The 26,210-nt window shown below is 41.4% G+C and overlaps 1 protein-coding gene across 5 annotated transcripts in view; it reads left to right on the top strand.

The window, feature by feature from the left end:
- The window catches only part of LOC139649696 (regulating synaptic membrane exocytosis protein 1-like), a 100,676-nt gene that overhangs the window by 18,830 nt on the left and 55,636 nt on the right, over positions 1–26,210 (top strand). For 4 of the 5 annotated variants that reach the window (XM_071526169.1, XM_071526173.1, XM_071526172.1 and 1 more), the window contains exons 3-4: positions 7,736–7,946; positions 10,417–10,428. In XM_071526169.1, coding sequence (XP_071382270.1) covers positions 7,736–7,946; positions 10,417–10,428 — 223 coding nt within the window. Of the gene's footprint in view, positions 1–7,735; positions 7,947–10,416; positions 10,444–11,684; positions 11,702–13,576; positions 13,596–18,186; positions 18,196–26,210 lie in introns of all 5 variants that reach the window. The other variant, XM_071526171.1, reaches the window with a different exon arrangement.

The following is a 26,210-nucleotide window of genomic DNA, read 5'->3' as shown; positions in this document are numbered from 1 at the left end:
TCTTTTCCTCCACTTCTCTCCCTCCATTCATCTTCCTTCCTCCTACCATTTCTCCCTTTCCACTCCCCCTCCCTCCCTCCCTCCCCCCCTCCCCTTGTATTTATTCCAAAAATAGCTGTTTTTTTTGTACCCTTAAAAGAACACAGAGTTTAGGGAGACTGTCCATCTATCAGCTCTGCATCCCAATCAATCTTCCTCAGTTTCTCTCCGCGTTTCTTGGTCTCATAGATAGAATAACACAGATCGCTCAGCTAGTATCAAGAAAATGTCAAGTTCATTCAGAGGAATTTGTGAAGTCAGTTGATTTCTATTGGAAAGAAGTAAAGTAAAGATTTTTTTTTTTTTACTTGTTATAAGAAAAAATATGATTTTCAGACGCCATGCTCAAGTAAATGGCTTCTTAAGCTGGATATTGCTGCAGTGCTTTTTATGTAATTAATTGACATTTTCACTGACAATGCTCAAGTTTCTCTCCTATTTTTTCTCTGCACTGCAAAAAATGTCCCTCTTAACGAGTCATTTAATCTCATTTTCAGTCTTAAGAATGTCTTTTTCTTGTCACGAGCCAGAAGAACGACAGATCGCTGCACTAGTATCAAGAAAACGACAAGTTGACTCAATAAAATCCCGGAAATAAGTGAAATTATTTGAATAATTGGCAGATTTTACACTTCCTTGAAGAAAAATAAGATTTTACGACTCAATACTAAATGATTTCTTAAGCAGGACACTTTTTGCAGTGTGTCCCTCTTGTGTGTAATCCAGTTGAATTCACATTCTTATGGACAAAGCTTAGGTTCCTCTCTTGTGTGTGAAGTCAGAGTGCAGCGCTTGTTAGTGCTGCATGGCTTAATTATGAGACACTTTATGCTAATGCTGTTGCCTGCTGTGAATCGCGGGCCATTTGTTTTAAACACATATATATATATATGAGCTCAAACAGCCACACACACACACACACACACATACACACACTCAGATCCTTATTAGCATTTCACAAAAGGTTTATTTTGCTGTTTTTCGAGAGGAAAGGCATTGAATGGCTTGATGAAAGAGAAGGAGAGAGTGCCGGAGTGTGTGTGTGTGTGTGTGTGTGTGTGTGTGTGTGTGCGGAGGAAAGTGAGGCTTTTATTCTCACTTTGGTTTAACCTTGCGTCTTGTTACGCGTGAATATGGATGTTTTTCCGCCGTTTGCTTAATGAGTTCGCTATCCGTCTCTCCCGTCCCACATATCCCTCTCTGATCTCCTCCCCGATAATTTCTCCCTCTGTCTCTCTTTCCCTTCCCCTCCGCTTTATCCTCCTCTCTCTCGCTCGCTCGTAATGATCTGTCATTTTCCCACCCCCAAACATTCCCCGACACTGTTATTTGATGTGCTAAAGATTTGTTGTTTTTTTTTTCCACCGGAGAGACAGAATTTGATGGAGCCTTGTGGTCGACTAGGATTTGTTGAGGCCTGCTTGATATATTTCCTGCTCTTTATCTTCTGTTTATCCGAAAGACACACTGTTCGCTTCCATGTCCTACTTTGCCACATTCTTTAGGGGTTAAGAAATCTTGCGAGTTTCCTACTTGGAATTTTGACTTGAAGGGCCGTTCCGTTGCATTTTTCCTAGTAGGAAGTAGGAATTGTTTGACTTTCCTACATCTCTGGAATGCAGCAAAAATCTCCCATCATTTTGTATGTTATATTATGTCAATTTGACCAATCTCCTACACAAAACTGCCAGACTTAGCCGCATATCATAGCCTATAACACATCCAATTCCGGACAGCGTATGACCAAAAAAATCACAGTTTCTCATAAATTAACAATCCTCCATCTGTCTTTTTTAAAGTTTAATTTTCTTCCAGTCCCTGCAAATGGATGATAGCGCACCTATTTTTCAGATTCAAAATTCGTATCCAATTCCGGACACTTACTTTTGTCCGTGTCGGTGTATTCATATACTCGATATTAACCCTTTATTAACCCTTCCTGTACCTTCACAATGTTACAGATACTTGTAAGAAGTGTAGGCTCTGTACTCAAAGCTCTTATTTTTCCATTTATCAGCCAATACCGATTCTCTACATGAAGTAACTGTCGCCCAAAGTGGGATTTAAGGCTTCCCGCTTCTTGTTCGTGACTAAGTTCGTAACTTTGTGTTTTATATGCTTAAATGTTTATAGATATTTATGAAATTTGATACCTAGCTTCTGAAATGTGTATGAATTTATGTCACTTAGCTTTTGGTTGGGAACTCCATATAAAAATGCCGGAAAACACAGGAAATTACGCGAGTGACCGAGTGGTCGGAATTGGATACAATTCCGTTAGCTATAGGCAAGTACGGCTAGTTTGAACTTGGAAGGTTAGCTAGTTGGCTAACTTAGTATGACTAGTGCTAGGTTTCATAATATTCGCTAATGATAGATAAATACTTAGCCTGAAAAACTGTTATTTGGCTCTGCCCATTGAGGTTTCATTGAGTGACCGGAATTGGGTTCAAATTTTGTCACTTTTGATAGTGGTCTACCATCACGCAACATAGCGTATGCTAAAGTGTTAGCATGGAGCCTACTGTCACTCAACATAGCGTATGCTAAAGCGTTAGCATGGAGCCTGGAGATTGTTGAGTGACAGTAGGCTCCATGCTAACACTTTCCACTGTCACTCAACATAACATATGCTAAAGTGTTAGCATGGAGCACTGGAGCCAGTGATCTACCGGGACACATGGATAATTTTGGTGTTTATGTCTCCATCACTTATAGAGAACTTGGTGTATTCCTTTAAAGCAGTGCTACACAGGGCAACTGTTGGGGCAGGTGTGGGCGTCAGAGCCCCAGGAGTTGTCTCAGTGTTGCTTTAATCATATAGGATCATATCAGCATTGTATCTTTTTGCTTGGAAACAACTGAATAGATTTTTGACACCGTGTCTCACTTTGCTGCCTGCTGCTTGGAGAGTTGCCCATCTATATTGCTGAAGAAAAAAAAAATTGCCTCTTATATCATCGCTCTCAGAGTCATTTCTCTGTGATTTCTCTGCTACCGTTCTGCCCACTATCTCAGTTTCTCCCTCTATCCCTTTTTTTCTCCCACTTCCACTAATCTTTTCTTTTTCTTGTGTTTTCACTTTCTTTTCCGCCCCTCATCCGTCTCTCATCCGACTCTCTCCGCGCCCCGCTCTCACTCGCCTTCATAGTAAATGAGGAGACCTGCTGACACACATTCATGTTTCATTCTTCCTGAGGGATTTTTTTTTTTTCTTTTTTTTTTTCTGAACGTAACTCAGTAAACAGCTGTGCTTCACTAGTTTCAGTGCAGATTTAAAAATAGACAGGACATGCATGGAAGAGGTGTGAAAAGGTGGAGCGGCAAGAAATAAAGAAAGGAAAAAAGAAAGGAAGGAAGAAAGAAAGGAAAGAAAGGCAACGGACAACAAATGAAGGAAAGAAAAACAAAGATGGATATAAGGGAGGAAGATGTAGAGGATGGAAGGGAGAAAGGGGGGGGGCAGAGGGAAAGAAGAGAGAGAGGAAAGGAAAGAAGGAGTGTAGGAATGGAGCAAAGAGCTGGATGGACAGAAAGAGAGAAAGACCACGAAGGAGGGAGAGAAAGAAGGAGTCATAAGGTGTTAATGCGTAGGATGGGACACTAAAACTCTCCACTGAAACCCGGGATAGGTCATAATCGCAATGTGGAATCTGATCGAAATCATTGGATTCAACTCAGGTGAAGGTCTTCCCATAGACAACCAGTGTAGTATTGATCCATTCTACAATAAATATGTAATCAATCAAACTGGCCCCATATATCACTATCAGTGTGTGAGCGGAGCCAGGGGTGTGGGACACAGTCAGAGCCATGGATCAGGAAGTAAATCCTGCCGTGCTGCAGCAGCAGGTGACCCCTCCGTGACCTTTGGCTTCCAGGAAGTGTGTGTGTGTGTGTGTGTGTGTGTGTGTGTGTGTATGTGTGTTCCCATCTCCAAGGCTAGGTTCGAGGGTTCTCCCGGTGGGTTTTTTCCCCCGCTCTAATCTCCGGAGGGTTTTTTCTTAAGGGGTTTGTTTGGTGGTGGTGGTGGTGGTGGTGGGGGGTGGGGGGGTGGGGGGGTGTGTGTGTGGGGGGGGGGGGGCAGTTTGTTTCCGTAACACCCAGAGAAACGATGCCGAAGGATCTCGGACGCCGGAGCTGTCGGTCCTTCCTTCTCTCTGGCCGCCGCCGCCGCAGCTGCTGCTGGGACTTGTAGTTTTTTTTTATAACGGCCGGGCTGATGGGGGAGGAGGCTGTATCTGTGACCCCCTGTCTGTAAGTACTGTGCCGCAGGCGGGACCGTCCCGTGTTTTGTTTTCCGTGTCGAACGCGCTCCTTCGTTTTTTGGAGCGAGCTGGATCGCGTGACTGAGTGATGATTGTATGCATGGAGAATTATAAGGTTCTATCTGACTTATTCAGTGCCTGTTAATATCTGGTTTTTTTTTTTTTTTTTAAGAATTTTTGAGTCTGCAATTTCTAAAACAAAACCTCCATTTAACTTAATGGATGCTGAAAACTTTTGAAGCTCAATATTAGGGCTGGGCGATAATTCAATATTATCGTTTATCGTCTTTCAGTGGAATCATATCGTGATGATATGGTGATTTTGGGATATCTTGACACACAATCCAAATTAATGATAACAAGCAAATTTATTTAAAAACAAAATGAGGTATGAAACATTTTAGTTTTGTTTGACAACACACACACAACATTACCATTCATTTCAATGGGATGAACATTTGATTATTCAACATGTGATTTTGCATACGTGAGCCATATCGTGATATAGGCCTATGTCAATATTGAAAATATTACTTTGATCGTGATATTGATTTCAACCTTATGGCCCAGCCCTACTCAATATCTCAGAACTAGAACCTTGAAATGAACATATGTCGAAATGTTCATATGATTCAGTAGCAGTGGTGGAAAAAAGTCCTCAGATCCTTTACTTACTATTAAAAGCAGCAATACCATAAAGGAAAAATACATCCTGCATTTGAAATTTTACTTAAGTAAAAGTATAGAAGTATTAGCAGTAACATGTACTTAAGTATCAAAATAAAAGTCCTCATTCTGTGAGAGTGTTAAATTATTGAAGCATGAACCTGTCAGAAGTATTTTAATGTTGTTGGTGTAACTGCTCCATATACTGCTGGGAACAATGCAACATATTTTATGAGCTTATTGTATGTTTTGTTTAACTAGTAACTCGTAGTGGGAAAAATTATTGTTATTCGGTAGTTTATAGTTTTATGTTGGCCATGCACTTGAAATTTGACTTAATTCATGTGTGGTTTTTTATTATTTATTGCATATTCTGTTGGGTCTATGCTGGGAACAGTGATATGCTGTGGCTGTATCGATGCTGATATGGATAATTTCATTACATTTCCCATCTTTTCAGTGTAGCACAGTTGCTCCCTTTAAGCCTTCTCCTCCTCTCCTCTCCTCTCCTCTCCTCTCCTCTCCTCCGTTTCTTACTCCTCCACCCTGCGTTGCTGTTTTCCGTATTGATCTCGCACAGAAAACCTCTTATTTATTGCCAAATGCCGTTCAGCGTGCCTCCTATTCTCTTCTCGCTGCCCAGACTTGTCTCTCCTTATTGTGCTTTACTGCCTGTTGTTGCATTTTGATCTATATTATGTTATTCTATGCGACTGCCTAGTATTTGCCCCTATGATATTTCCCTCCAAATAAATATATGATCTTAAGTGACCCGCCTGGTTAAATGAAGGTTCGAATCCGTAACTAAAATCCAATCAAATAACAACTTCTATCTTTTTTTGCCCCCCTCCCCATTTGCTCTCTCCTCATTCTCCACAGTGTGAAATCCAATTAATCAACATACTGTAACGCTTTAGATAAAACCAATATTCTCTCTCTCTCTCTCTCTCTCTCTCTCTCTCTCTCTCTCTCTCGGATCGATCCGGAGAGTTTCTTATGTCGGCGAAGCAACATGAAACAACGGCAGAAACGGCAAAAGTCGATGGCACAAAACCCACCACAGACAGCGCGGAGAATACTACAGATATCGACGGGGCTCGATTCAAAAAAAAAAAATTCAACCGTTCTCTCCCTTTTCCCTCCACTTCTGCCCCCCCCCTTTCATTCCCTCTCTCCGTCCCGCTGCTTATTGTTGTGTCCTGTGATCTTCATATTGCCTCCCGAACTTGTGGGACTCGTTTTTTAAGTCAAAAATGTAGGTTGAATTCATTCAGGGAGGAGTAGACAGATGTTTCATTGCATATATCTTGATATTTTTTTTATATTTTTCATGTATTTCTGCACTGCATATATTTCCATGCTTTTCGAAGGCCTATATTTACATATTTGTTTTTCTATCATTTTTCTTTGTCTCAGTGTACATGCTGTACTCTTCATATATTTTCATACCTTTTCATTTTTTTTTTTACACTCACTGGCCATTTTATTAGGTACACCTGCTCGTCAACGCAAACAGCCCGCTCCTCCAAACAGCCAATCACACGGCTGCAACTCAACATATAAAGCATGCAGACATGGTGAAGTGGCTTTTGTTTTTGAGTAAACATTAGAACTGGCGAGATGCGTCCTCTAAGACAGTGGTTCTCAACGTGGGGTCCGGGGACCACCAGGGGTCCTTGAGGGCTTGAGGGGGTTCCAGGGGGTCCCCAGCAAATTGATGAATTGTTTAACTTCACCATTATTTCATTTACAAGAAGTTAACAGAATTGAATGTAGAAGGATGACCATTTTGATCATAGTTTCTCTGTTATCTCTCTACCTACAATACAGATAGTCATGGGATTCTGGACAAAATCATGTCTGACAATAAAAAATATTCTCCGATTTGGGTTCAAGAGACAAAATCTCATCAAATGGGGGTCCCTGGCCCTAATGTGGAATAAACTTGGGGTCTTTGATATGAAAAAGGTTGAGAATCACTGCTCTAAGACACTTTGAGTAGTCTGACTGACAGCTGAGACACGACAGTCTGCAGAGTTCACAGAGAAAACAGCTTGTAAATGAGAGAGGTCAGAGGTCAGAGGAGGACAGACAGACTGGTTCAAGCTAACAGAAAGGCCACAAATGCTCCAATAGCAGCTCTTTATAACAGTGGTGTGCAGTAGGGCATCTCACAGCACACAAGCTGTTGGCCCTTATGATAACTGGACTACAGCAACAGATGAACAGCTGATAATATCGTTTATCGTCTTTCAGTGGAATCATATCGTGATGATATGAAGATATTTTGATATCGTGACACACATTTCTGCTGTCTGAATTGATGATGACAAGCAAATTTTACTCTGATAAAATGAGGTATGGTAGGAATATTATTTGAATATTTCTGTTTTGTTTGACATCACACCTAACATTACCATTCGGTTCAATGAGATGAACGTTAATTTGATGAACCATATCGTAATATATATTGATAGCGAGAAAAATCCTTATGATTATCATGATATTGATTTAAACCATATCACCCAGTGTACCTAATAAAGTGGCCAAGAGGCAAGTGTATATTCTATGTTTCATTTGCTGCATCCTATGCTATTTCCTCAATTTCCCCACAAAGATCATTAAAGTTTCATCATTTTCATTCACTTTCCTATGTTGTTTTTTTTTTTTTGCTCTACACACATTCTAAGCGAGATCGACTTTGCCTTATAAAACGCCAAACCCTTCATGTTTTTTTTTTTTTTTTTTTTTGTGGTTTCCAGAGGCATCCAACAGCAGCTGTCCAGCTACCGGGAGACGGTGGTGCGGCAGGCCACGGCGGCGGCGGGCTCGGCCGTGCACCGGGACGACGCGCCGACCTGCGGCATCTGCCACAAGACCAAGTTCGCCGACGGCTGCGGGAACCTGTGCTCCTACTGCCAGACCAAGTTCTGCGCCCGCTGCGGGGGGCGAGTCTCACTGCGCTCCAACACGGTGAGAGAGAGAGGGAGGGAGGGGGGGGGGGGGGGGGGGAGAGAGAGAGAGGAGCTGCAATGAGTCCAAATACCCTCTGATTTGTTAAAATAAAAAAATAAAAAATAAAAAAACTGGTAAAACACAATGAATAAGCCAGTGGAGATATTTAAATATTTGGCTTCATAGGTAACACTTTACAATAAGGGTACATTAATTAATTTATGCTTAATAAGCAATAACTAACCCTTAATTAACAGTTAACTAATGTGTCTGGTAATCATTTACTAATGGTGTTCATGGTAACTAAGGTATTAATTTATACATTATTTAATAGTCATCTTTATAAACTATTAAATAATACCTTAGTTAACATGAACACATTAGTAAATTACACATGAGTTAACTGTTAGTTAAGGGTTAGTTAATGATTATTAAGCATTAATTAACTCTTATTAAGCATTAACTAACCCTTAACTTAGTGACCCTTATTGTAAAGTGTTACCATTTCGGTTTCATAAAATTTACACGACAATCATCTAAAATAACTCTAAATAGTTCAATTATATGTTTTATACCAGCTGCATCAAAGTACACCAAGCACAGAATTAGCTTTAACAAAAAAAAAAAAAAAAATTCTATTTCTATTTCTTAAAATGTCTCACTTTTTTTCCCAACTGATCTTGTAGATACATACTGCTTCTTATAGCTGCTAATTTACAGAGGCTTTTTTTTTATAGCTATATTTTGTCTTTATGTGGTATTTTACATGAAAAAAATAGAGAACAATCAGAGATTTTGCTCATACACATCATATTTTGTGAAGAATTCATCAAAGCAATGTTTTACAAATACTTCTGTAAATGACCAACTATTTAATTATTCATCAGAATGAAATAAAGTGTTCTAACATGCAAATATGATACATGTTTATTACTATAGCTTACATGTCTATTACTATACATGTGTATTACTTATTTATTGTATATTTATACTAGATGCATTTATGGTTTTATTAAGGAATTTTGTTGTACTTGTTACAATGACAATGATTAAAGAATCTATTCTAATCTAATCTATTTTAATCTAATCTAAATTCACACAGTTTTTATGAATTTATTTGGAATATGTTAATAACAAAATAAATATAGATCAAAAAGGGTTCTGCTATGGTACAAACCTCAAAACCCATTTTCTACATATAACCCTTTTATTAAGATTATAGGCATAACAAAATTGAAAGGAAGGACACACACACACACACACACACACACACACTCAGACAAATAGACCATAGTTTTGGTCTAAATGGAATGTTCTAGTGTCAAATCCTGTTTCCAACTGTTTTCCACCTGGACAAAAAACACTGGGGAAACACTGGTACACACAGGCACACACACACACACACACACACTGCTATATATACACACACACACACACACACACACTGCTATACACACAAGCAAAGTGAGTGCATGTCCAGGCACAGTCAGGGCCACAGGTGTTACAACTCAGGTGGAGGTGATGAGCCACAGGGTGTGTGTGTGTGTGTGTGTGTGTGCGCAGGCAAGTTTATGCGTACATTATGCTCCGGGTGTGTGTTGATACGTATGTGTGCACATGTATTCATTACAGTGAGATGTGTGTGTTTCTTTGTGTGTGTGTGTCCTTGTTTGTGAGTGCATGCGAGTGTCAATGGATCTATGAATGTGTGTGTGTGTGTGTGTGTGTGTGTGTGTGTGTGTGAGAGAGAGAACGACCCAGGTAGGAGCTGGTAAAGGTTAATTGGGCATTAGGCTGAGCTGTGGACGGGTGGGTGGTCTCCCTCTCTGCCTCGCTCTCCCAGGGGTCCGGAGCTGCCCTATACACGCACAGCAGGGTGTGTGTGTGTGTGTGTGTGTGTGTGTGTGTGTGTGTGTGTGTGTGTGTGTGTGTGTGTGTGTGTGTTGGCGTGTAGGGGGGGCGAGTCCTCCTCTGAAATTGGTGACGTCCCCTCTCCCGCCCTTCCTCTACATCGCCAGTGTGGCATTTAATGGTCTTACCTAGACACACACACACACACACACACACACATAAGTATATCCTAATTAGCTATTGCCTGACATGGGGAGAGTTCAGCTGGGGTCCTGGGTGGTGGGTTAGGGTGGGGGTGGGGGGTAGGGGGGGGTGTCTTTGAAATATGGATAAACAACCTGTTGAGTTTACACACACACACACACTCACACACACACACACACACACGCATACCCTCACTTGTTTCATTATAATAATTATATGTTTTCTGGTATCTTACATTAACTTTGTGTGTACAGTAGTTTTTATCTGTTACTGTAATGTTATTACTGAAATGTAAATGTGTTACACTATAGGAAAAGTAACAATAAACTCTCTGAACTCGGTACAGGATTGTTGCCATGCCTTCATGTATCTCCCTTGCTTACTTTCTTCTCTCTTTCCTTTCATTCCACATGGATGAATGGCTGGGCTGCAGGAGGACAAAGTGGTAAGTGCTCTGTTTGTTTCTTTTCTGAACTACACTATCACTCCCATAACCTTCCAGACAAGCAAACTCAATGGCTTCAGACAGTATCTATCTATCTATCTATCTATCTATCTATCTATCTATCTATCTATCTATCTATCTATCTATCTATCTATCTATCATTAGTAGAAGCAGTAGTAGTAATAATGGTATTCATGGTTGAAAATGTCACGCAAAGCCATTTATGATTATATAAGACAACTACTGTAACAGCGTCCATACACAATAAGATTAAAATAATGGTCATTAGTAAGCATGCCAGCAGAAGGTTGTCGGTATGAATCACACATGGGAGAATGTGAGTGGCTGAAGTGAATGAGAAATGCTCTCCCCCTGCCTTTGAGCAAGGCACTGCTTCAGTGAGGCTGCTGAGTCCAGTACAAGAGTGTGGTTGTACTGGGCAGCTTCCAGGTGTGAATAAGTGTATTGGAGGCAGATTGCAGTTTTAGTTCTACAAACATTTATCGGAGGCAGAGCTGCTCTGGAGTCAGAAATAATCTGATTGGTTGAGTTAAACCTCAGTGGGTGGAGCCAAAGAAACACTTTTTCAGAGCACAAGTTACCTGACAAACTCAGGAAAGAAGGAACTCAAAATCTATATAAAAACATAAAAGGTAATGACTTCTAGCTAACTAGCTAACCTAGATAGCTATAGGCTAGTATGGCTAGTTTGAACATGGAAGGTCAGCTAGCTAACTAGCTAACCTAGATAACTTCGTATGGCTAGCACTAGGTTTCATAATATTCGCTTCTTCCTCTCTTATCTCTTGCTTTTTTCACCGGGCTTCAGACTAACTTAGCCTGAAAAACTGTTGTTTGGCTCTGCCCATTGAGGTTTCCCTCAACCAATAAAATTATTCCTGCTTTCAGAGCAGTTCTCCGAGAAATGTTTGTACAACTAAAGGCTCATTTATGCTCCCTTTATGTACGAAAATAAATACGTCCGTTTCAAACGATGTAACCGTCACTGCCCACATACTTCCATGCCTCCTTTACGTTGGCATGGATGTTAAGCAATACATCCACTAGAGGGCAGTAGAGAGTCAAAAGTTTCTGTCCACCGTCGCCATGTTCGTTGTGAACAACAAACAACATGTCTTCATCGTGTCTCACTGGTCTCGCTTGAACTATTGGCTACACTGCCCCCACCATTTCCGGTGGTACTGCGGTGGTACTGCTCCATTTCGTGCACAAATACGGACGAAATGAACGCAGAGTACGGACAGAAGGCTCCGTCCGTATCCATATACATATTTAACGTTAAGCATATATTGAGCCTTAAACCTCCAGTCTGCGTATTGGAGGGGTTTCCAAACTGAAGTGTAGGACCTCTAGAGGATGCCCAGCAAAATGAGGAACAGTTTAGTTTCACTATCATTTAATTCACTGGAAATTATTCCAGTTAGAGAAGCATAGGTTAAGCATAGGTTTCACTCTCACCACTACTATTTCACCTATGTACATGTGTTGATAGTTATACAATTCAATGTTAAATAACAACATCAAACCTCCCATATGGATGTGCCAGGGACAACATCTTATCCAGCGGGGGTCCGGGGCCCTAACGTGTTTGGCGTCCGTGACCTGAAAACGTTTGAGAGACCCTGATGAAACGTACGCAAACCTCCCTCCCTCCCTCCTCGCTGTAAATAAGAATGCCTTCTCCGTCACCTGGCCCGGTTAAACAAGGGTTAAGCAGAATCATCCGATCCGATAGCGCGGTAGAGGCGCTCCCGGCGGACATGCCTTTAACACCTTCCTCTGCTTGTGTAGTTATGTCAGGTTTAGAACCTTACTTGGCCTTGGCTGCCTTCCCTCAGGGCAGCTGCCAAGCCGGCACTTTGATGATACTTGGCTGGGCTCGAACGCCGCGGCTGTCCAAGAGTGCTTTGGTGTGCTGTACATAGCGGTCTCACTCCCCTGCTTAAAGCTCCGTACAACAATCACTGGCTCTAAAGAGGCAACTTTTGGCAGAATGCGGGGGCCTTATGTAGCGCTGGCTGTATGGCCGGACAGCAGAGCCGGGTTGAATTACTGTTTGACATGGATTCATTTAATTACTCGGGGATTGATTAATCCTGCCTGGCGCGGCGGTCCAGAAGTGCAAAGTTACTCGGCCCATTTCTCCACTCCAGTCAAACTAAACACTCAAAGTTAGAGTGGAAGTGTTGGCCGTGATAACTCACCTGCACCTGGTATGCGGTCGATGGTACAGTATGCGTTAAGTACAGTATGTGCTCCCTCACTGAGCACAGATCTTTTCTTCTATTCATTCCAGTGTTCTCTTGCGTTTACTTTATTGCTTACTATAGCTGCCAAGCAGTGGTTCTCAAACTGGGGCCTGGGGACCTATTGGGGTCCTTGAGGAGGTTCCAGGGGGTCCCTAACAATAGTTTAATTTCACTATTATTTCACTCCCTAGAAGTTAGCACAATGAGAGAATGGATATGGATGACTGTTTATAGACTTTTTTTTTAAAGTGGTAATCCTCTAGTTCCTTGTTTTTTTAATCATTTGTTTATTTTGCCTCCGTCTTTGGTGCTCAGCGCTCATTGCTGAAAGATCACCTGTCAATCAAACAGTGTCTTTTGTCTTTCTCCTTGGATTTTCTGTTGATGCAGTTTCTCTTTTCTTTGCCTGTTCAGCCATGGTGGCTATCACTGCCCATGCTAACTACCCAGTTCTTCTTCTGTTTATTCCAAACAAACCGAAGATCTAAACCGCATCATTTCCTGTGCGGCAGAGGATTTTTTTTCCAGGAAAGAGCTACCAGACACCGGGTGTTTAGAACAGCATGTAAAAGCTTTCATGAACTGGATATAGGTTGAGTCACTGCTGTGTTATATCAATCAGTGACTGAGAGTAGCAAAACAGACATACTATGAAAATGTGGAGCTTATTGTCTTGCTTTTCAAATAACCCACTGCCTTCCAGCACAGCGTAGGTTTTTTGATTGTCACTTCTTTTTGACATACGGATTCATATATAAATCATGTTCTAATTGGCATTACGATGTTTGCAGGAGCAATATACAGTATGTGGTGCATGCAGCCTGGTGTGCTGCTGTCTTAATGATATTCAGGGCTCATTATCTGCAGTGATGGCTGAGCTCTAGCGGAGAGATGAGTGTGTGTGTTGTTGTATTGAAGCCAAGTGTTTCTCACAGAAAAGGCTGTTTTTGAAGTCTTGATTCCTCCTCTCGTGGGAGAGTAGGGAAGAGTGTTGTGTGTGTCTCTCTCTCTCTCTCTCTCTCTCTCTCTCTCACACACACACACGCTCACTCACTCGCACCTCTCTTCTTTCTAATTGTAATGTCCAGGGCTATATTTCAGCGGGGGGTCCGTGCTTTTATGTGGCTATAACTCAGACCGCTCAGCATTGGTAGATTGCTGTTTTTAGACCCATTCTGACTCAGAATTACTGGCATGGCTGCCCGGTCCACCGGTGTCTTCAGCCCACTGATGCTGCTAACCATATAAATAATGTTGTTTTTATGAATACAGTCCATTTATTCGTCGAAGAATGCAGGACAGAAAAGATAATTGGCGGATTACTGTAAACTGTGGTCAGAAGCTGTGGATGGAGAAGATGCAGGTACTTTTTTTTTTTTTGTCTCTTTGTCCGCCCTCTGTCTCACAGCAATGCGATCGTTCCATTTTACTGTAAATCAACACTCGCCTATTGAAATTCAGATTCAATTTTTTCTTTCTTTTGCTTCGTTTTGAAAATTCCAAAATGCAAGGCTGTGTTTCTTGAGCATGCGAGAGCAATAGCAATCGTTGCTCGGGTGTACAACGCATGCAGAGTTTTTGAATGACTGATATTTTTAGAATTGAAGGTTTTCGATAGCCCGTATTTTCTGCTGATATTCAAAATCTTTCAATTTGACCGTTTTCATTATAAAAAAAAAAAAAAGCCAAATATTCATTTTTTCGCCCCAGTTTTGTATTCATGTCAGGGTGGAAAAGCCTCTAAAGCTTTTAGACCAGTGGTTCTCAACGTGGGGTCCGGGGACCACCAGTGGTCCTTGAGGGCGTTCCAGGGGGTCCCCAGCAAATTCATAAATTGTTGAACTTCATTATTTCATTTACAAGAAGTTAACACAATTAGAGAATGTAGAAGAATGACTGTTTTGGTCACAGTTTGACTGTTGTCTCTCTACCTACAATACAGATAGTCATGGAATTCTGGACAAAATCATATCTAACAATACAAATTTTCTCAGATTTGCGTCTGAGAGACAAAATCTCATCAAATGGGGGTCCGTGGCCCTAATGTGGACTAAATTAAGGTCCTTGATATGAAAAAGGTTGAGAATCACTGATTTAGACCATCATGGGACACTAAAACTCTCCACCGAAACCCATAATAATGACATATTTAGATAGGTTAGCAGCTCTTTAAGGTAGGGTATGGCAGGTTTCATTGCAAATCCTCTTCCACACCAAACTGGTGATTGGGAAGGAACCATCATAGCAGCTGTGCACCACACTGATTGGCCGATATCTGAATTTGATCAAAAGTCCCGGTGGCTCATTTGTAACATCCTGCATGGGTTCCAATCTGACCCTGGACCCTTTGTTGCATCCCCCTCTCTCCCAATCTTTCCTCTCTCTCCACTCTGTCCTGTCAAATAAAGGCAAACCCCCCCCCCCCCCCCCCCCCCCTGAAAAATCCAATGTCGGCCCCGATGCATCTGCAAACAGATACATCGGTCTCACCCTACAGCCTACAGTGTGTCTTTGTGTCGCGGTGGAGCGGAGTCGAGAAAAAGCCCGAGCGATGTGTCATCTGCTGTTAACGCCACAGCGCCTCATGATTACTATTGATCGCCGGTCTCGCTCGCCCGCGTCCGTCTCCGCGTCCGTCTCCCATTGACTGGTCTTAAGGGGGCCATCTCTCTCCCAGTTGTTGCTGTACACACCCTCATGTACGCCGCGTTGACACACACACACACACACACACTATAAAACAGGCATATTTTCACTTTACGGCGTTTGCCTGCAGATGCAAGCGCACCCCCACGCTCTCAAATACGCGCTCACACACTCGCATACACACCCTCGCGCAATACGAGCGACAGTGTAAAAGCCCGCAGCAGAGGTGTGCGGATTTTATATTCTCATTTCGTGATGTTTATATGCTTCAGCAGTGTGATAGAGGAGGTATGTCTGAGGCTTGGGAAAAGGGGGGATCGTAGGCTCAAAAGGAGCGGCCGGGCTTGAAACACTAATGAAATACTCCGCGCGGCACTGTTCATTTCTATTCCCAGTCCCAGTTCAAGACTTTCATCAGAAGGTGAACCCGCCAGGCAGCCGTGGGAAACGCACTGAGATCTCAATCAAGCCGTTGTCTTTGGAGGCATTTCGGATACTAGAACGCTTGTTTCTTGCTTGTTTCTTGCTTGTTTCTCGCTTCACATGCAAGAGTCAGACCTCTGTAAACTGGGTGGCTGGTTAAGGTTACTGTACATAGTGGGAGGATGACAAAAGTAGAGGTGAACAGAGGAGAAAACAGGAGGATAAAGTTTGAACCACTGTGACGTCTCGTAACTTCAGTTTTTGTGATTTTCATATTTTAATTTCAGTTGGAATCCACCTTAAAAATACACAGTGTTCAAAGCTGTTTTTCTTAGTGCCTGAAAAGCTGACATCTTTCACCTGACAGCGATGAAATGCAGTAATCATATCAATATCATATCAATAATCATGTCCTTTCAACCATGAGCCTCAGCTACTATCAAGGTCTATGTATAATCAACAGTGTAATTAACTCCTTTGAATCATGGGATGCACATCGGTCAAAATTCAAGCACACCTGGAAGTCACAATGAAATCACAATGATGTATTTCTTATTGAAACAGGATATTATTATTATTATACAACATAACACAGGGAAGGATCATTTAAAAGTGTAAACCAATGGGAGAGAAACTTGGAAGAAGATTGGATTGTTCAGAAATATGTGATGATTGTATTGGTTGGAATTTTTATATTGCCTCCTGGTACACAATGTCACTACTAAAGATGATCTGTTTATCGGGAAGTAAAAGTAATGAGATTTTGATATAAAATACAAGAATGTGAATTTTTGTCATTTTTTGGCATAAATTGTCAAATAGGTGTATGAGCTAAAAAGGCAAAAAGTCATTTTTCATTTCAGTGTGACTTTAAACCCTCAACAAAGTATGGCGGCTTACGCTGAGATAATCTAGCACCAGTTTAGTCAAGTGGTGAGAGAGAGCATCCTGTAACCAGATGGTATTAAGTTCAGCCAGCAGCCACTGCCTGTGTGTCCTGTCTATGTGTCCTTGAGCAACGCACTGAACCCCAACCTGCTTACTCACTGTAAGTCACTGTGGATAAGAGCAGTGGTGGAAAGTAACTAAGTACATTACTTAAGTACAATTTTGAGATACTTGTACTTTACTTGAGTATTTCCATTTGATGCTACTTTATACTTCCACTCCATTCCATTTCAGAGGGAAATATTGTACTTTCTACTCCACTACATTTATTTGACAGCTTTAGTGACTTTTCAGATAGAGATTTGACACAATGGATAATATAACAAGCTTTGAAAATACAACACATTGTTAAAGATGAAACCAGTGGTTTCCAACCTTTTTGGCTTTTGACGTCTTACAAAAAGCAGTGTGTAGTCGGGGTCACATTTCAGATGTCTATGAGTTGTTAACAGCTCCACCAAATAGTGATTTTTCCCTCTAAACCTCACATGGTTTCATTTCAATAAATGTTCAAATTATCCAATATTTCAGCAAAAATCAAAATTAGAGAAAAAGTCCAAAAACTGAAAACAGATTTGTGTATCAGAACTTTGTTTTTTCTTCCTTCCTCTCCCATTAATCATCTCACGACCCCTCAGATTTATCTGGTGACCCTTTGGAGGGGCCCGACCCCTAGGTTGGGAACCACTGGACTAAACTAGCTAACTGTATATAAAGTAGTTCAAACTAGCTCCACCTCCAGCAGCTACAACAGTAACATGCTGCTTACACACTGATGCTTCAGTATTAATAATCTAATGATGTCATATATAATAAAATATCAGTCAGAGGGACCAAACCACTACTTTTACTTTAATACTTTAACTACATTTTGCTGCTAATACTTATGTACTTTTACTTAAGTGGGATTTTGCATGCAGGACTTTTACTTGTAATGGAGTATTTTTACATTGCTGTATTGGTACTTTTACTTAAGTAAAGGATCAGAGTACTTCTTCCACCACTGGATAAGAGCGCTGATCAATCGCTGTAAATGTAAATGCATGCTAGAATTCACTCAGATTACCAACTCCAGGACCATTGAGTGGTGGAGAGCAGCTCACCTAAAGAGACCGAACTCAGATTAAAGAGCCAAAACTAGATTATTTGGTCTTTGGAGTCTTTTTGACAACTTTATTGATTTGGTTTATTTCTCATATTCTTGCTCTTCCAAATAAACAGCAGACCAGATTCCCAACTCTCTAGATTCGGTGTTTCTAATAAGCCACAGGTGATCTGAGAAAGAGGATGCACTTTCTTCCACCACACACACATACACACACATATGCACACACACTCCCTCCTCACTACCTTCCTGTCTCCCTCTCTCTCTCTCTCGCTCTCTCTCTCACACACACACTCACTCAGACCTTTACACTGCCATGTGTAAATGTGTGCTCACTAGAGACACTTAGTGGTGAAAAATGGGAAGTGCAGCATCGTGACTGCCACCAGTGGCACTATTACGGCGCCTTGTACCAACAGCCCGAGGAAAGAGTGTGTGTGTGTATGTGTGTGTGTATTTGTGTGTATGAAGGAGAGTGGGGCTAGGGGGGGGAGGTTGCAAAGCACAATGAAATATTAACACACTCCTACTATGGGGAGAGTGTGTAAATACCTGTCTTGGCGCACACACACACTCACCACCTCCCGGCCTCTATACACGCACTATTCATGGAACCGTTATCGACTGCCTTAATTCAGAGAAAAGCCGGTGTTTGTGTGTGTGTGTGTGTGTGTGAGAGAGAGCGAGAGAGGGCTAAACTTGTCCTCCCATCGACCCATAGATGGTGTGTGTGTGTGTGTGTTTGTCAGGGAAACGTATGGTGCGTCTGGCCCGGGGAAAGAGGCCCTCGCCTGGCCCTTCTGTACCATCCGCAGGGACCCAAAGTAAATTATTTACATTATTGATCCGCCATTTAACTGTAGATATGGCCCCTGCGTATGTGTGTATACTGTATGTGTGTGTATGGGAGTGAGTGTGTAGCCCTTGATACATTGTGCTTGTTTGCGGGACGAGCTCGCATGTGTACAGTGTGTTACTGTACAATACAGTGTGCCTGGGCGCCTGCAAATGCCTTGTGTACGAGTTTGTGTATGAACGATTGTGTTGATGTCAGCTTTGTGTGTGTGCATGCATGTACTGTATATGTGTGTGTGTGTGTGTGTTTTGCTGCGGGTATACCGGGCTGTGCTGATATAGTACCTCATTAGCTGCTCTGGACACTAATCTCCTTTGTGGCAGTCTTTCATCCTTAGCACAGGATTTATAGACGCCCTGAGTTACGGCCCCCGCCTCGCACGCTGCCGGCGCCATACGTCAAGCTGTCATTGGCCGATGCCACTTCCTGGTCCCGCCCCCCCCCCCCCCCCCCCCCCCCCCCCAACCCTCTCCCTCCGGGAAAGCCGCCGTTTGTCCCACCTGCGAGTGACAGGGGCGGTCGTCTCCTTTTTGGCCCGTTGACGGATCTGTGGCAGGGACTGGAAATCTAATGGTTCCTGGCGGTGTTACATGACAGTATGTCATGTTTAGTGTGTACTGTAGGGTCTGGCTGCTGGCTGAGAGATGGAGAGAGACAGAGAGAGAGAGAGAGAGAGAGGAAGGGAGAGAGACAAATGCTGCACTCACGTGGTCGGGGAATAACCGTTGGAACGACTTGATGACTGGAAGTGTTTCGCGCTTTCAAACTCTTTCGAAGCCGTCAGCGCACCGTGATTGACGTTTTCTTAAGAGACTTTGGTTGCTCCTGATGAGCTTTTTCACGCTTAAGAGACATGACCTGAGTGAGTGATTCATTTGAGTTTATGTTTCACAGCAAAACAAACATTGCAATGCCAACCACAAGCCAAAAATCCAGGAAGTCGTTGTGTCCTGCCATGGCATTTTAATAGCTGTGATCACAAAGCGACTAATGAGATGAAAATTGTTCCTTTTGTCGGTGATGTCGAAATTCACTAAGTTGGAGAAATCAGGGTCCATCACCCCAAGTAGTTCTCAAGTAGGATTCAACATCTGAAAAATTAGGTGAACAGTATTTTCTAGTACCATCTGAAAGCTGTGGTGAACTGTATTTTTAAGTAGGAAGCGCATATCTACCATCTGACCTGAATGCAGCAAAAGATGGAAACAGGAAGAGAGGAAATGAAAGAGGAAGACAGGGAGAGAAGGTTGACTCAAAGAAAGGTTGATATTGAAGAGGGGAATGAGTGGGATTGAGTAGGAAATAACATGATATCGAAGAAACAAATTAAGCTGTATTCACACCAAAACTGAAAGATCAGATTCGGAACTCTTTATTGCACAAATTTTGTCTTCTAATGGAGGTGTCAGCAGGGGAAAATCCAGATTCCGTGTGGTTTCTCCCTGTTTTCACTCCCATGGAAAAATCATATCTGAATCACACACGTTGGGAATCATTAGATCACTAAGTGAAAGGAAGATACAGAAACAAAACAACACACAAGGGTTGGACAAAAATTCTCTTTAAAAAAAAATCATACAGCTAAAGTCTTACTTAGGGTCGGTTGTGACAGTTAGTTATAATCACAAGAAATTATCCTGATGAGAAAATGTATAAGAATAACAATTCCAATCACGAAATCACTACATTTTGTTGCCATCTTTGTTTCTTTCCTTGGATTTTCTGTTGATGAAGTTTGAGTTTCTCTTTTCTTTGTCTGTTCAACTACCCACTTCTTCTTCTATTTATTCCAAACAAACCACTGTTGTTGCTGCCAGAAATGTAAAACACATCACTTCCTGTGCATTTAAGACCTACCCGACACCTATATGCTATATGCAGAATCACTATTTTGTTATATCATTGATATAACAAAATAGTGAGAAAGAGTAACAACTTTAGAGTAAGTACTTTACGTCAAGGCTGATGGTCCTTTCCAGAGTAACTTACAGTACAATAGGTATAACAGTACAGAAGGTTACTGTCCATGTAGGCCATAATCACAGGCAGCCCAGTAAAGAACAATCGCAAGGGACAACAACACCATGAAGGACTAGAAAAGGGAATAAGATGCAATCATCTGGTCAGTTCACTTAAGTTCACGGACTGACTGATTTTGTATCGGTTCTCCTAAGATGGACACCCCTCCTTCCTCCCCAGAGGCTGTGATAGTGGTTGTTAATTAGCCTAACGAGGAAGCTGGTAATGAGCTTGATAACGACGTGGTAGTAGTTACCCTGAGGAGGCGGCTGACCCTCTCTGGACCCTCTGCATGGCCACTGCTCATCCAGCGGTCAATGAACTTTGAACTCTTGTCGTTCCTTTGGCGGGTAACTCCAGGTGAATATCAAATCCAAGAATGCCGATACTTGCGTCCTGGTGGAGTTGTCCATGTTCACAAGTGGGAGAGAACGAACTTCTTGGAGGAAACAAACTTCTTAAGAATGCCAGAACATAGAACTGCTTAAGAATGCCTGAACAGAGAACTTCTCAAGAATTTCAGAACATAGAACTTCTCAAGAATGCCTGAACATAGAACTTCTCAAGAATGCCTGAACAGACAACTTCTCAAGAATTTCAGAACATAGAACTTCTCAAGAATTTCAGAACATAGAACTTCTCAAGAATGCCTGAACATAGAACTTCTCAAGAATGCCTGAACAGAGAACTTCTCAAGAATGCCAAAACAGAGAACTTCTCAAGAATTCCAGAACATAGAACTTCTTACGAATTCCAGAACATAGAACTTCTCAAGAATGCCTGAACATAGAACTTCTCAAGAATGCCTGAACAGAGAACTTCTCAAGAATGCCTGAACAGAGAAATTCTCAAGAATTCCAGAACATAGAACTTCTCAAGAATGCCCAAACATAGAACTTCTCAAGGCCTACATGCTTGACATCTTGCCATCATTTAAGACGCACAGCTGTTCATTTTAAGTAGCTGTTGACTATAATGCTGTTTCGACGTGATATGTCGTTCTCAAAATGGACGTTGGGGCTTCCCATTCCTTCTCATCGGTCAAGCCACCATCCGATGCATCCTCGGTCAGCAAGTCCACTTCCCTGGATCTTTATCCATCTTTGGTCATTAGGTATTATTACAGTTACATTATCAGTCTGTCATGTTCACTGCATTCCAGGAGTTATTTTATGATAAAGTGTTGTAATTTGCCTTTTTTGTTCTACCCACTTTCCCTCAACCTGCCTCGTCTACTTCTACTTCAGTAGGAGTACTTTAACTACATTTCCCAGAATGACTTTCGACAACCCCCTGAGAACTTGCCTGGACTTGTTGCATCCAGGTGGGTTTTTGGAGGTGGAAAGAGGAATAATTATTGCGATAACGATAGTAACGGTGAGAGAGCATGAGTTTCCAGTTGAGACAAAGCGAGAGTTGTGTCCCTTATTCAAAAACATGTCTTGTGTGGCTGCATTGCATTCTGGACTATTGAGGCTGGTGTCAGTGGAGAAATTGGTCTCTCTCCTCTTCTACAATGGATTTCTCCCTGTATGATTGTTGAACGTCTCTCGGTGCAAAATGGCGGCTCTAGAAAGAAGCCCTCGCTCTTTGATTCCTTGTCTTAATTCTTTTGCCAAAATGAGAAATATTTTTTTTTAAGAAGTGACAGAGAAAAGACACCAAAAGAGAGACTTTATTCATTTATTGATTTTTTTATTTGACGCTTTTCACTTTAGGTCTATTTATTGGAGTAGATGTGAACCTGATAGCCTTTATTGTGTCTATCCTGAGCACCTTGGTTGATATGGATATGAACTATTTGATCTTGAGAGAAAAAGAGTGAAAAGAGATGAACGGGTAAATGTAGCAGCTTGCGTCAGGAATTGAACCTCTTCACTATTGTGGAGTTCTTTCACTGGGGAGCATGTACTGTAGTATCTGTGGTTACACAAATGGCCTACTCTCTCCAGGAAACAAACACCCAGCTACACGAACTCCAAGATTTCAGCACTGGATTATTCATTGTTATATCACACACACACACACACACACACACACACACACACACGCAATACGCACGTGAGCAATGATGCGCACATGCAGATACAGATGCCTGCTCTTAGACACACACAAATGCACACACACATGCACACACAGATGCACGAACAAGTGCATACACACACACACACAGACACACACACACACACAGCTGCAGCAGGGCGCAAAACAAACACACACAGGGGTTTGGTGTCCTAGTTTCCATCTGTGGAGAAGCTATTCTCTCTCTCTCTCCCTCTCTCTCTCTCTCTTGCTCTCTCTTTCACTCACAAACTCATCTCAAGGGGTCTCACTGTGGTCACATGACTGCTGCTGCCATTGTGTGTGTGTGTGTGTGTGTGTAAGAGCAGGCATCTGTATCTGCATGTGTGCATCATTGCTCATGTGCGTGTATTTGGGTGTGTGTATGCAGTATGCATTTGTGTGTGTACATACAAGCGGGCGCCTGTATGTATCCTTGCTTGTGTGTGTGTGTGTGTGTCTGTGTGTGTGTGTGTCAGCTTGCCGTCAGGCTGCTCTCTGCCTGCCTATGGTTCCTTCTCTCCGGCGCTTGTTTCACCATCAGAGTGTGATCTAATACAGGGATTACTATGGGATTAAGTGAGTCTCTTATAAAATAACAGCTCACCGCTCCATATCTCCCCAACACTGGCCATTTGTTCTCCGATATCAGCCTTCTCCTACAACAACATCTTGTGTCTTACAAAGGTGAAACACAATAACTGCACCAGCAGGGTGTGAAATGCACTTTTTAAATATACCTAGTTTTTGGGAGATTGTCCTGTTGGTCAATTTATGCGATAAGAGATCATAGACATAAAATCATCCATATGTAGATTGTCAGTTTATAGGATGTTGAGTGATTGTAGTCCACTGGTATTATCCAAATTTCAACTATCCAAGAAGACTGATCTTTTAGTAATAAAAACTTGTTAGTGCTTTGTATTATACAATATTTATATTATAAAATATTATTTTGTTTTATTGTATAATAGTCGTAACCATTCACAAAGATTAATTCACTGCGCTGAAATTAATAATTAAGACAGATAACAAATATTGAGCCACATTTTAAATCAAGTTCAAGTATAGTATATAATCTTATCCCTACAGTAATCCCATTATACCTAAATTATAGAGGCATACTATACTAATGTCACAGCAAAACTATAAGCTATACATAATATCCTCCAGGAATATTATATAGGAAATACAAAGAAATACTAGCATAAATCACTAAATACTCTTGAGTACCACACAGCTACAGTGATATTATAAATATACAAGGTCATTATAAATTCACGATTGCGTACCACAGACACACTATGAATCACTATAGAAATATTATTGTGATGCCAAGAGATGAAAAAAAAATAGTTAAGTAGGTCTATATAAGATCACTATAAACTCATTATTGAATAGAATTGCACAGACGCACCACAAGAGCCTTTCGGAATATAGGAATATTATAGGAATATCATAGTGATACCATAGGAGATAAAATATACCATAAATACGATATCAAAAATAAAGTGCAATAGCTCACTGCAAAGTCACTATGGAGTACCACAGTCACACTATGGAATAGTCGTCATCAGGTAATTGGTTGTCATCACGAGAGGATCAAGCCCGACCGCATGGCATCAGATCACATGACTGTCTGGATGCACTGTAACAGTCACACCTGATCACAGGAGTAAAGACGGTTTTCGGTCGGTCTGCTGTAGAAAAATGCCTAACAGACAACCATCCAAAACAAAACAACTACCCAAAACAACCCGCGACTTCAACGAGTCGTGGGTTGTTTTGGATAACGCCGGCGAAGACCTCACATGGGAAGAGTGCTACGGTGTTTTCACCGCCGACTCGCTGGATTCGGATGACTCGGACATGCCTTCATCACCGACGGGTCAGTTGTTGGACGAGTAAGTGAGGCCGCATTTGACCCTGTAGTTTTTAGCATGGCAATGGAGAGTAAATATAAAGCAGAAATCACCAGAAATGTATGTGAAAGCCATATAAAACACACCAGGGAGCATTCAGGACTTATGTCCCCTCTAAGCTAGTCTTGTGACTTGACGTCAGGCTACATGTAATAGGCTAGTTTATTACATTGACCAAATATCTTATCATTCATTAATTGCTCTACTTTGTCTCCAGAAATTTAGTGAATATAAGCAGGTTTGGAAGGTTTAGAGGCAAATGATATGAGATGCAGGGAGTTTGCCATGGCTGAGGGTTTGGTGAACCAACGCCCCTGCCAATTAGCGTTGTTTTTATAGCCGGCCAACAAATTGAATTGACGCCATTTGCTATTTTGTGTGAGTTTACACGATTGCATTGAGTTTTATATTAATGCGCTATTGGTTTCTGGGTCTCTCATTGCCCAGTAGTGTATAATTGTTTGTAACCCAAGCAAGACACATTTACCGTTAGATTTAGGTGTGTAGTAGTGCCACAACAAGGATTTAAACGGCCACGCACCCGCCTCGTGCCCTGAGAAAATCCCCCATGCTAACATGGTGTAGGTTGTAGGTCCGTTTTCCTCTATGAACGTGAACTTGACCTGGACCAGTCAGAAAAGTGTTCATGTGAACAGAGACTGGACTGTGCCTATATGTTTCAAAATATAGCCTTCAAAAAGTGTCCAAATGTGTTGTACATCTAAAATGACATTCATTTGAAATATGTTGTGGATACTTGACAGTAATATATTTTTATCCTATGCATTTTGTTAATAATATATCTCCAAATATATCTAAAATATATTTTCACCACTCAAAGTAGCGTATCTTTTGAATTAATGTCATCTACATTGTAAATAATTTTAGATTTTTGGCCAATTTTTGTAATATTTTGAAAGATATAGGCTATCTAAACATATTCTGATGTACAGTATATGTGAAATGTAGCACCCATATTTTTTTAGGGTTCAATAGGGTTGTAAACAGCTACTCTTTTGCCAAAGTGTCCCGAGTGCACCTTGAATCTCCTGACAGGGACACGATTAAAAAGGGACAGAATTTTGGTAGCACTCCTAAATTATGAAGGCACCCATTGTAGCTCCACATATAAATTTAGGCCTTCCTCAAATTTTAGGGTGGGCCTCTAAAAAATTGGTCGAGCAGAAATGAGGCACATAATGTAATCTAGCCCTACAGTAATTTGTAGCCTAGTAGTTATGATGTAGGTAAGCTATGTTATAAAAACACAGTTGCTTAACATAGGACAGTGTTGTTGTTGTTTAATGTGGCCTGTAGATTTATGCTCATCCAATAGAGCTAATCAATATTGATTAATCATATAGCAGTTATTGTAAATTATTGTGAATATATTGTAATCATGATCTGAATTGTGCTACATGTGGACACTGAGTTTCTTGCATAATTTCTTTACAATTTGGGGGAAATGGATATGCAAATTTTTAGGATTTGCACAAATAGAATATAGTGAAACATTTCCTCAGACATGCAAC

The sequence above is a fragment of the Centroberyx affinis genome, unplaced genomic scaffold (genome assembly GCF_046629955.1).
Source record: "Centroberyx affinis isolate AG114_WGS23_722 - 3 ecotype Tasmania unplaced genomic scaffold, CSIRO-AGI_Caff_v1 ptg001388l_1, whole genome shotgun sequence".
In the NCBI taxonomy this organism is placed as follows: Eukaryota; Metazoa; Chordata; class Actinopteri; order Beryciformes; family Berycidae; genus Centroberyx; species Centroberyx affinis.
Note: the sequence above shows the minus strand (reverse complement) of the source record. Positions and strands in the feature narration are given on the sequence as shown.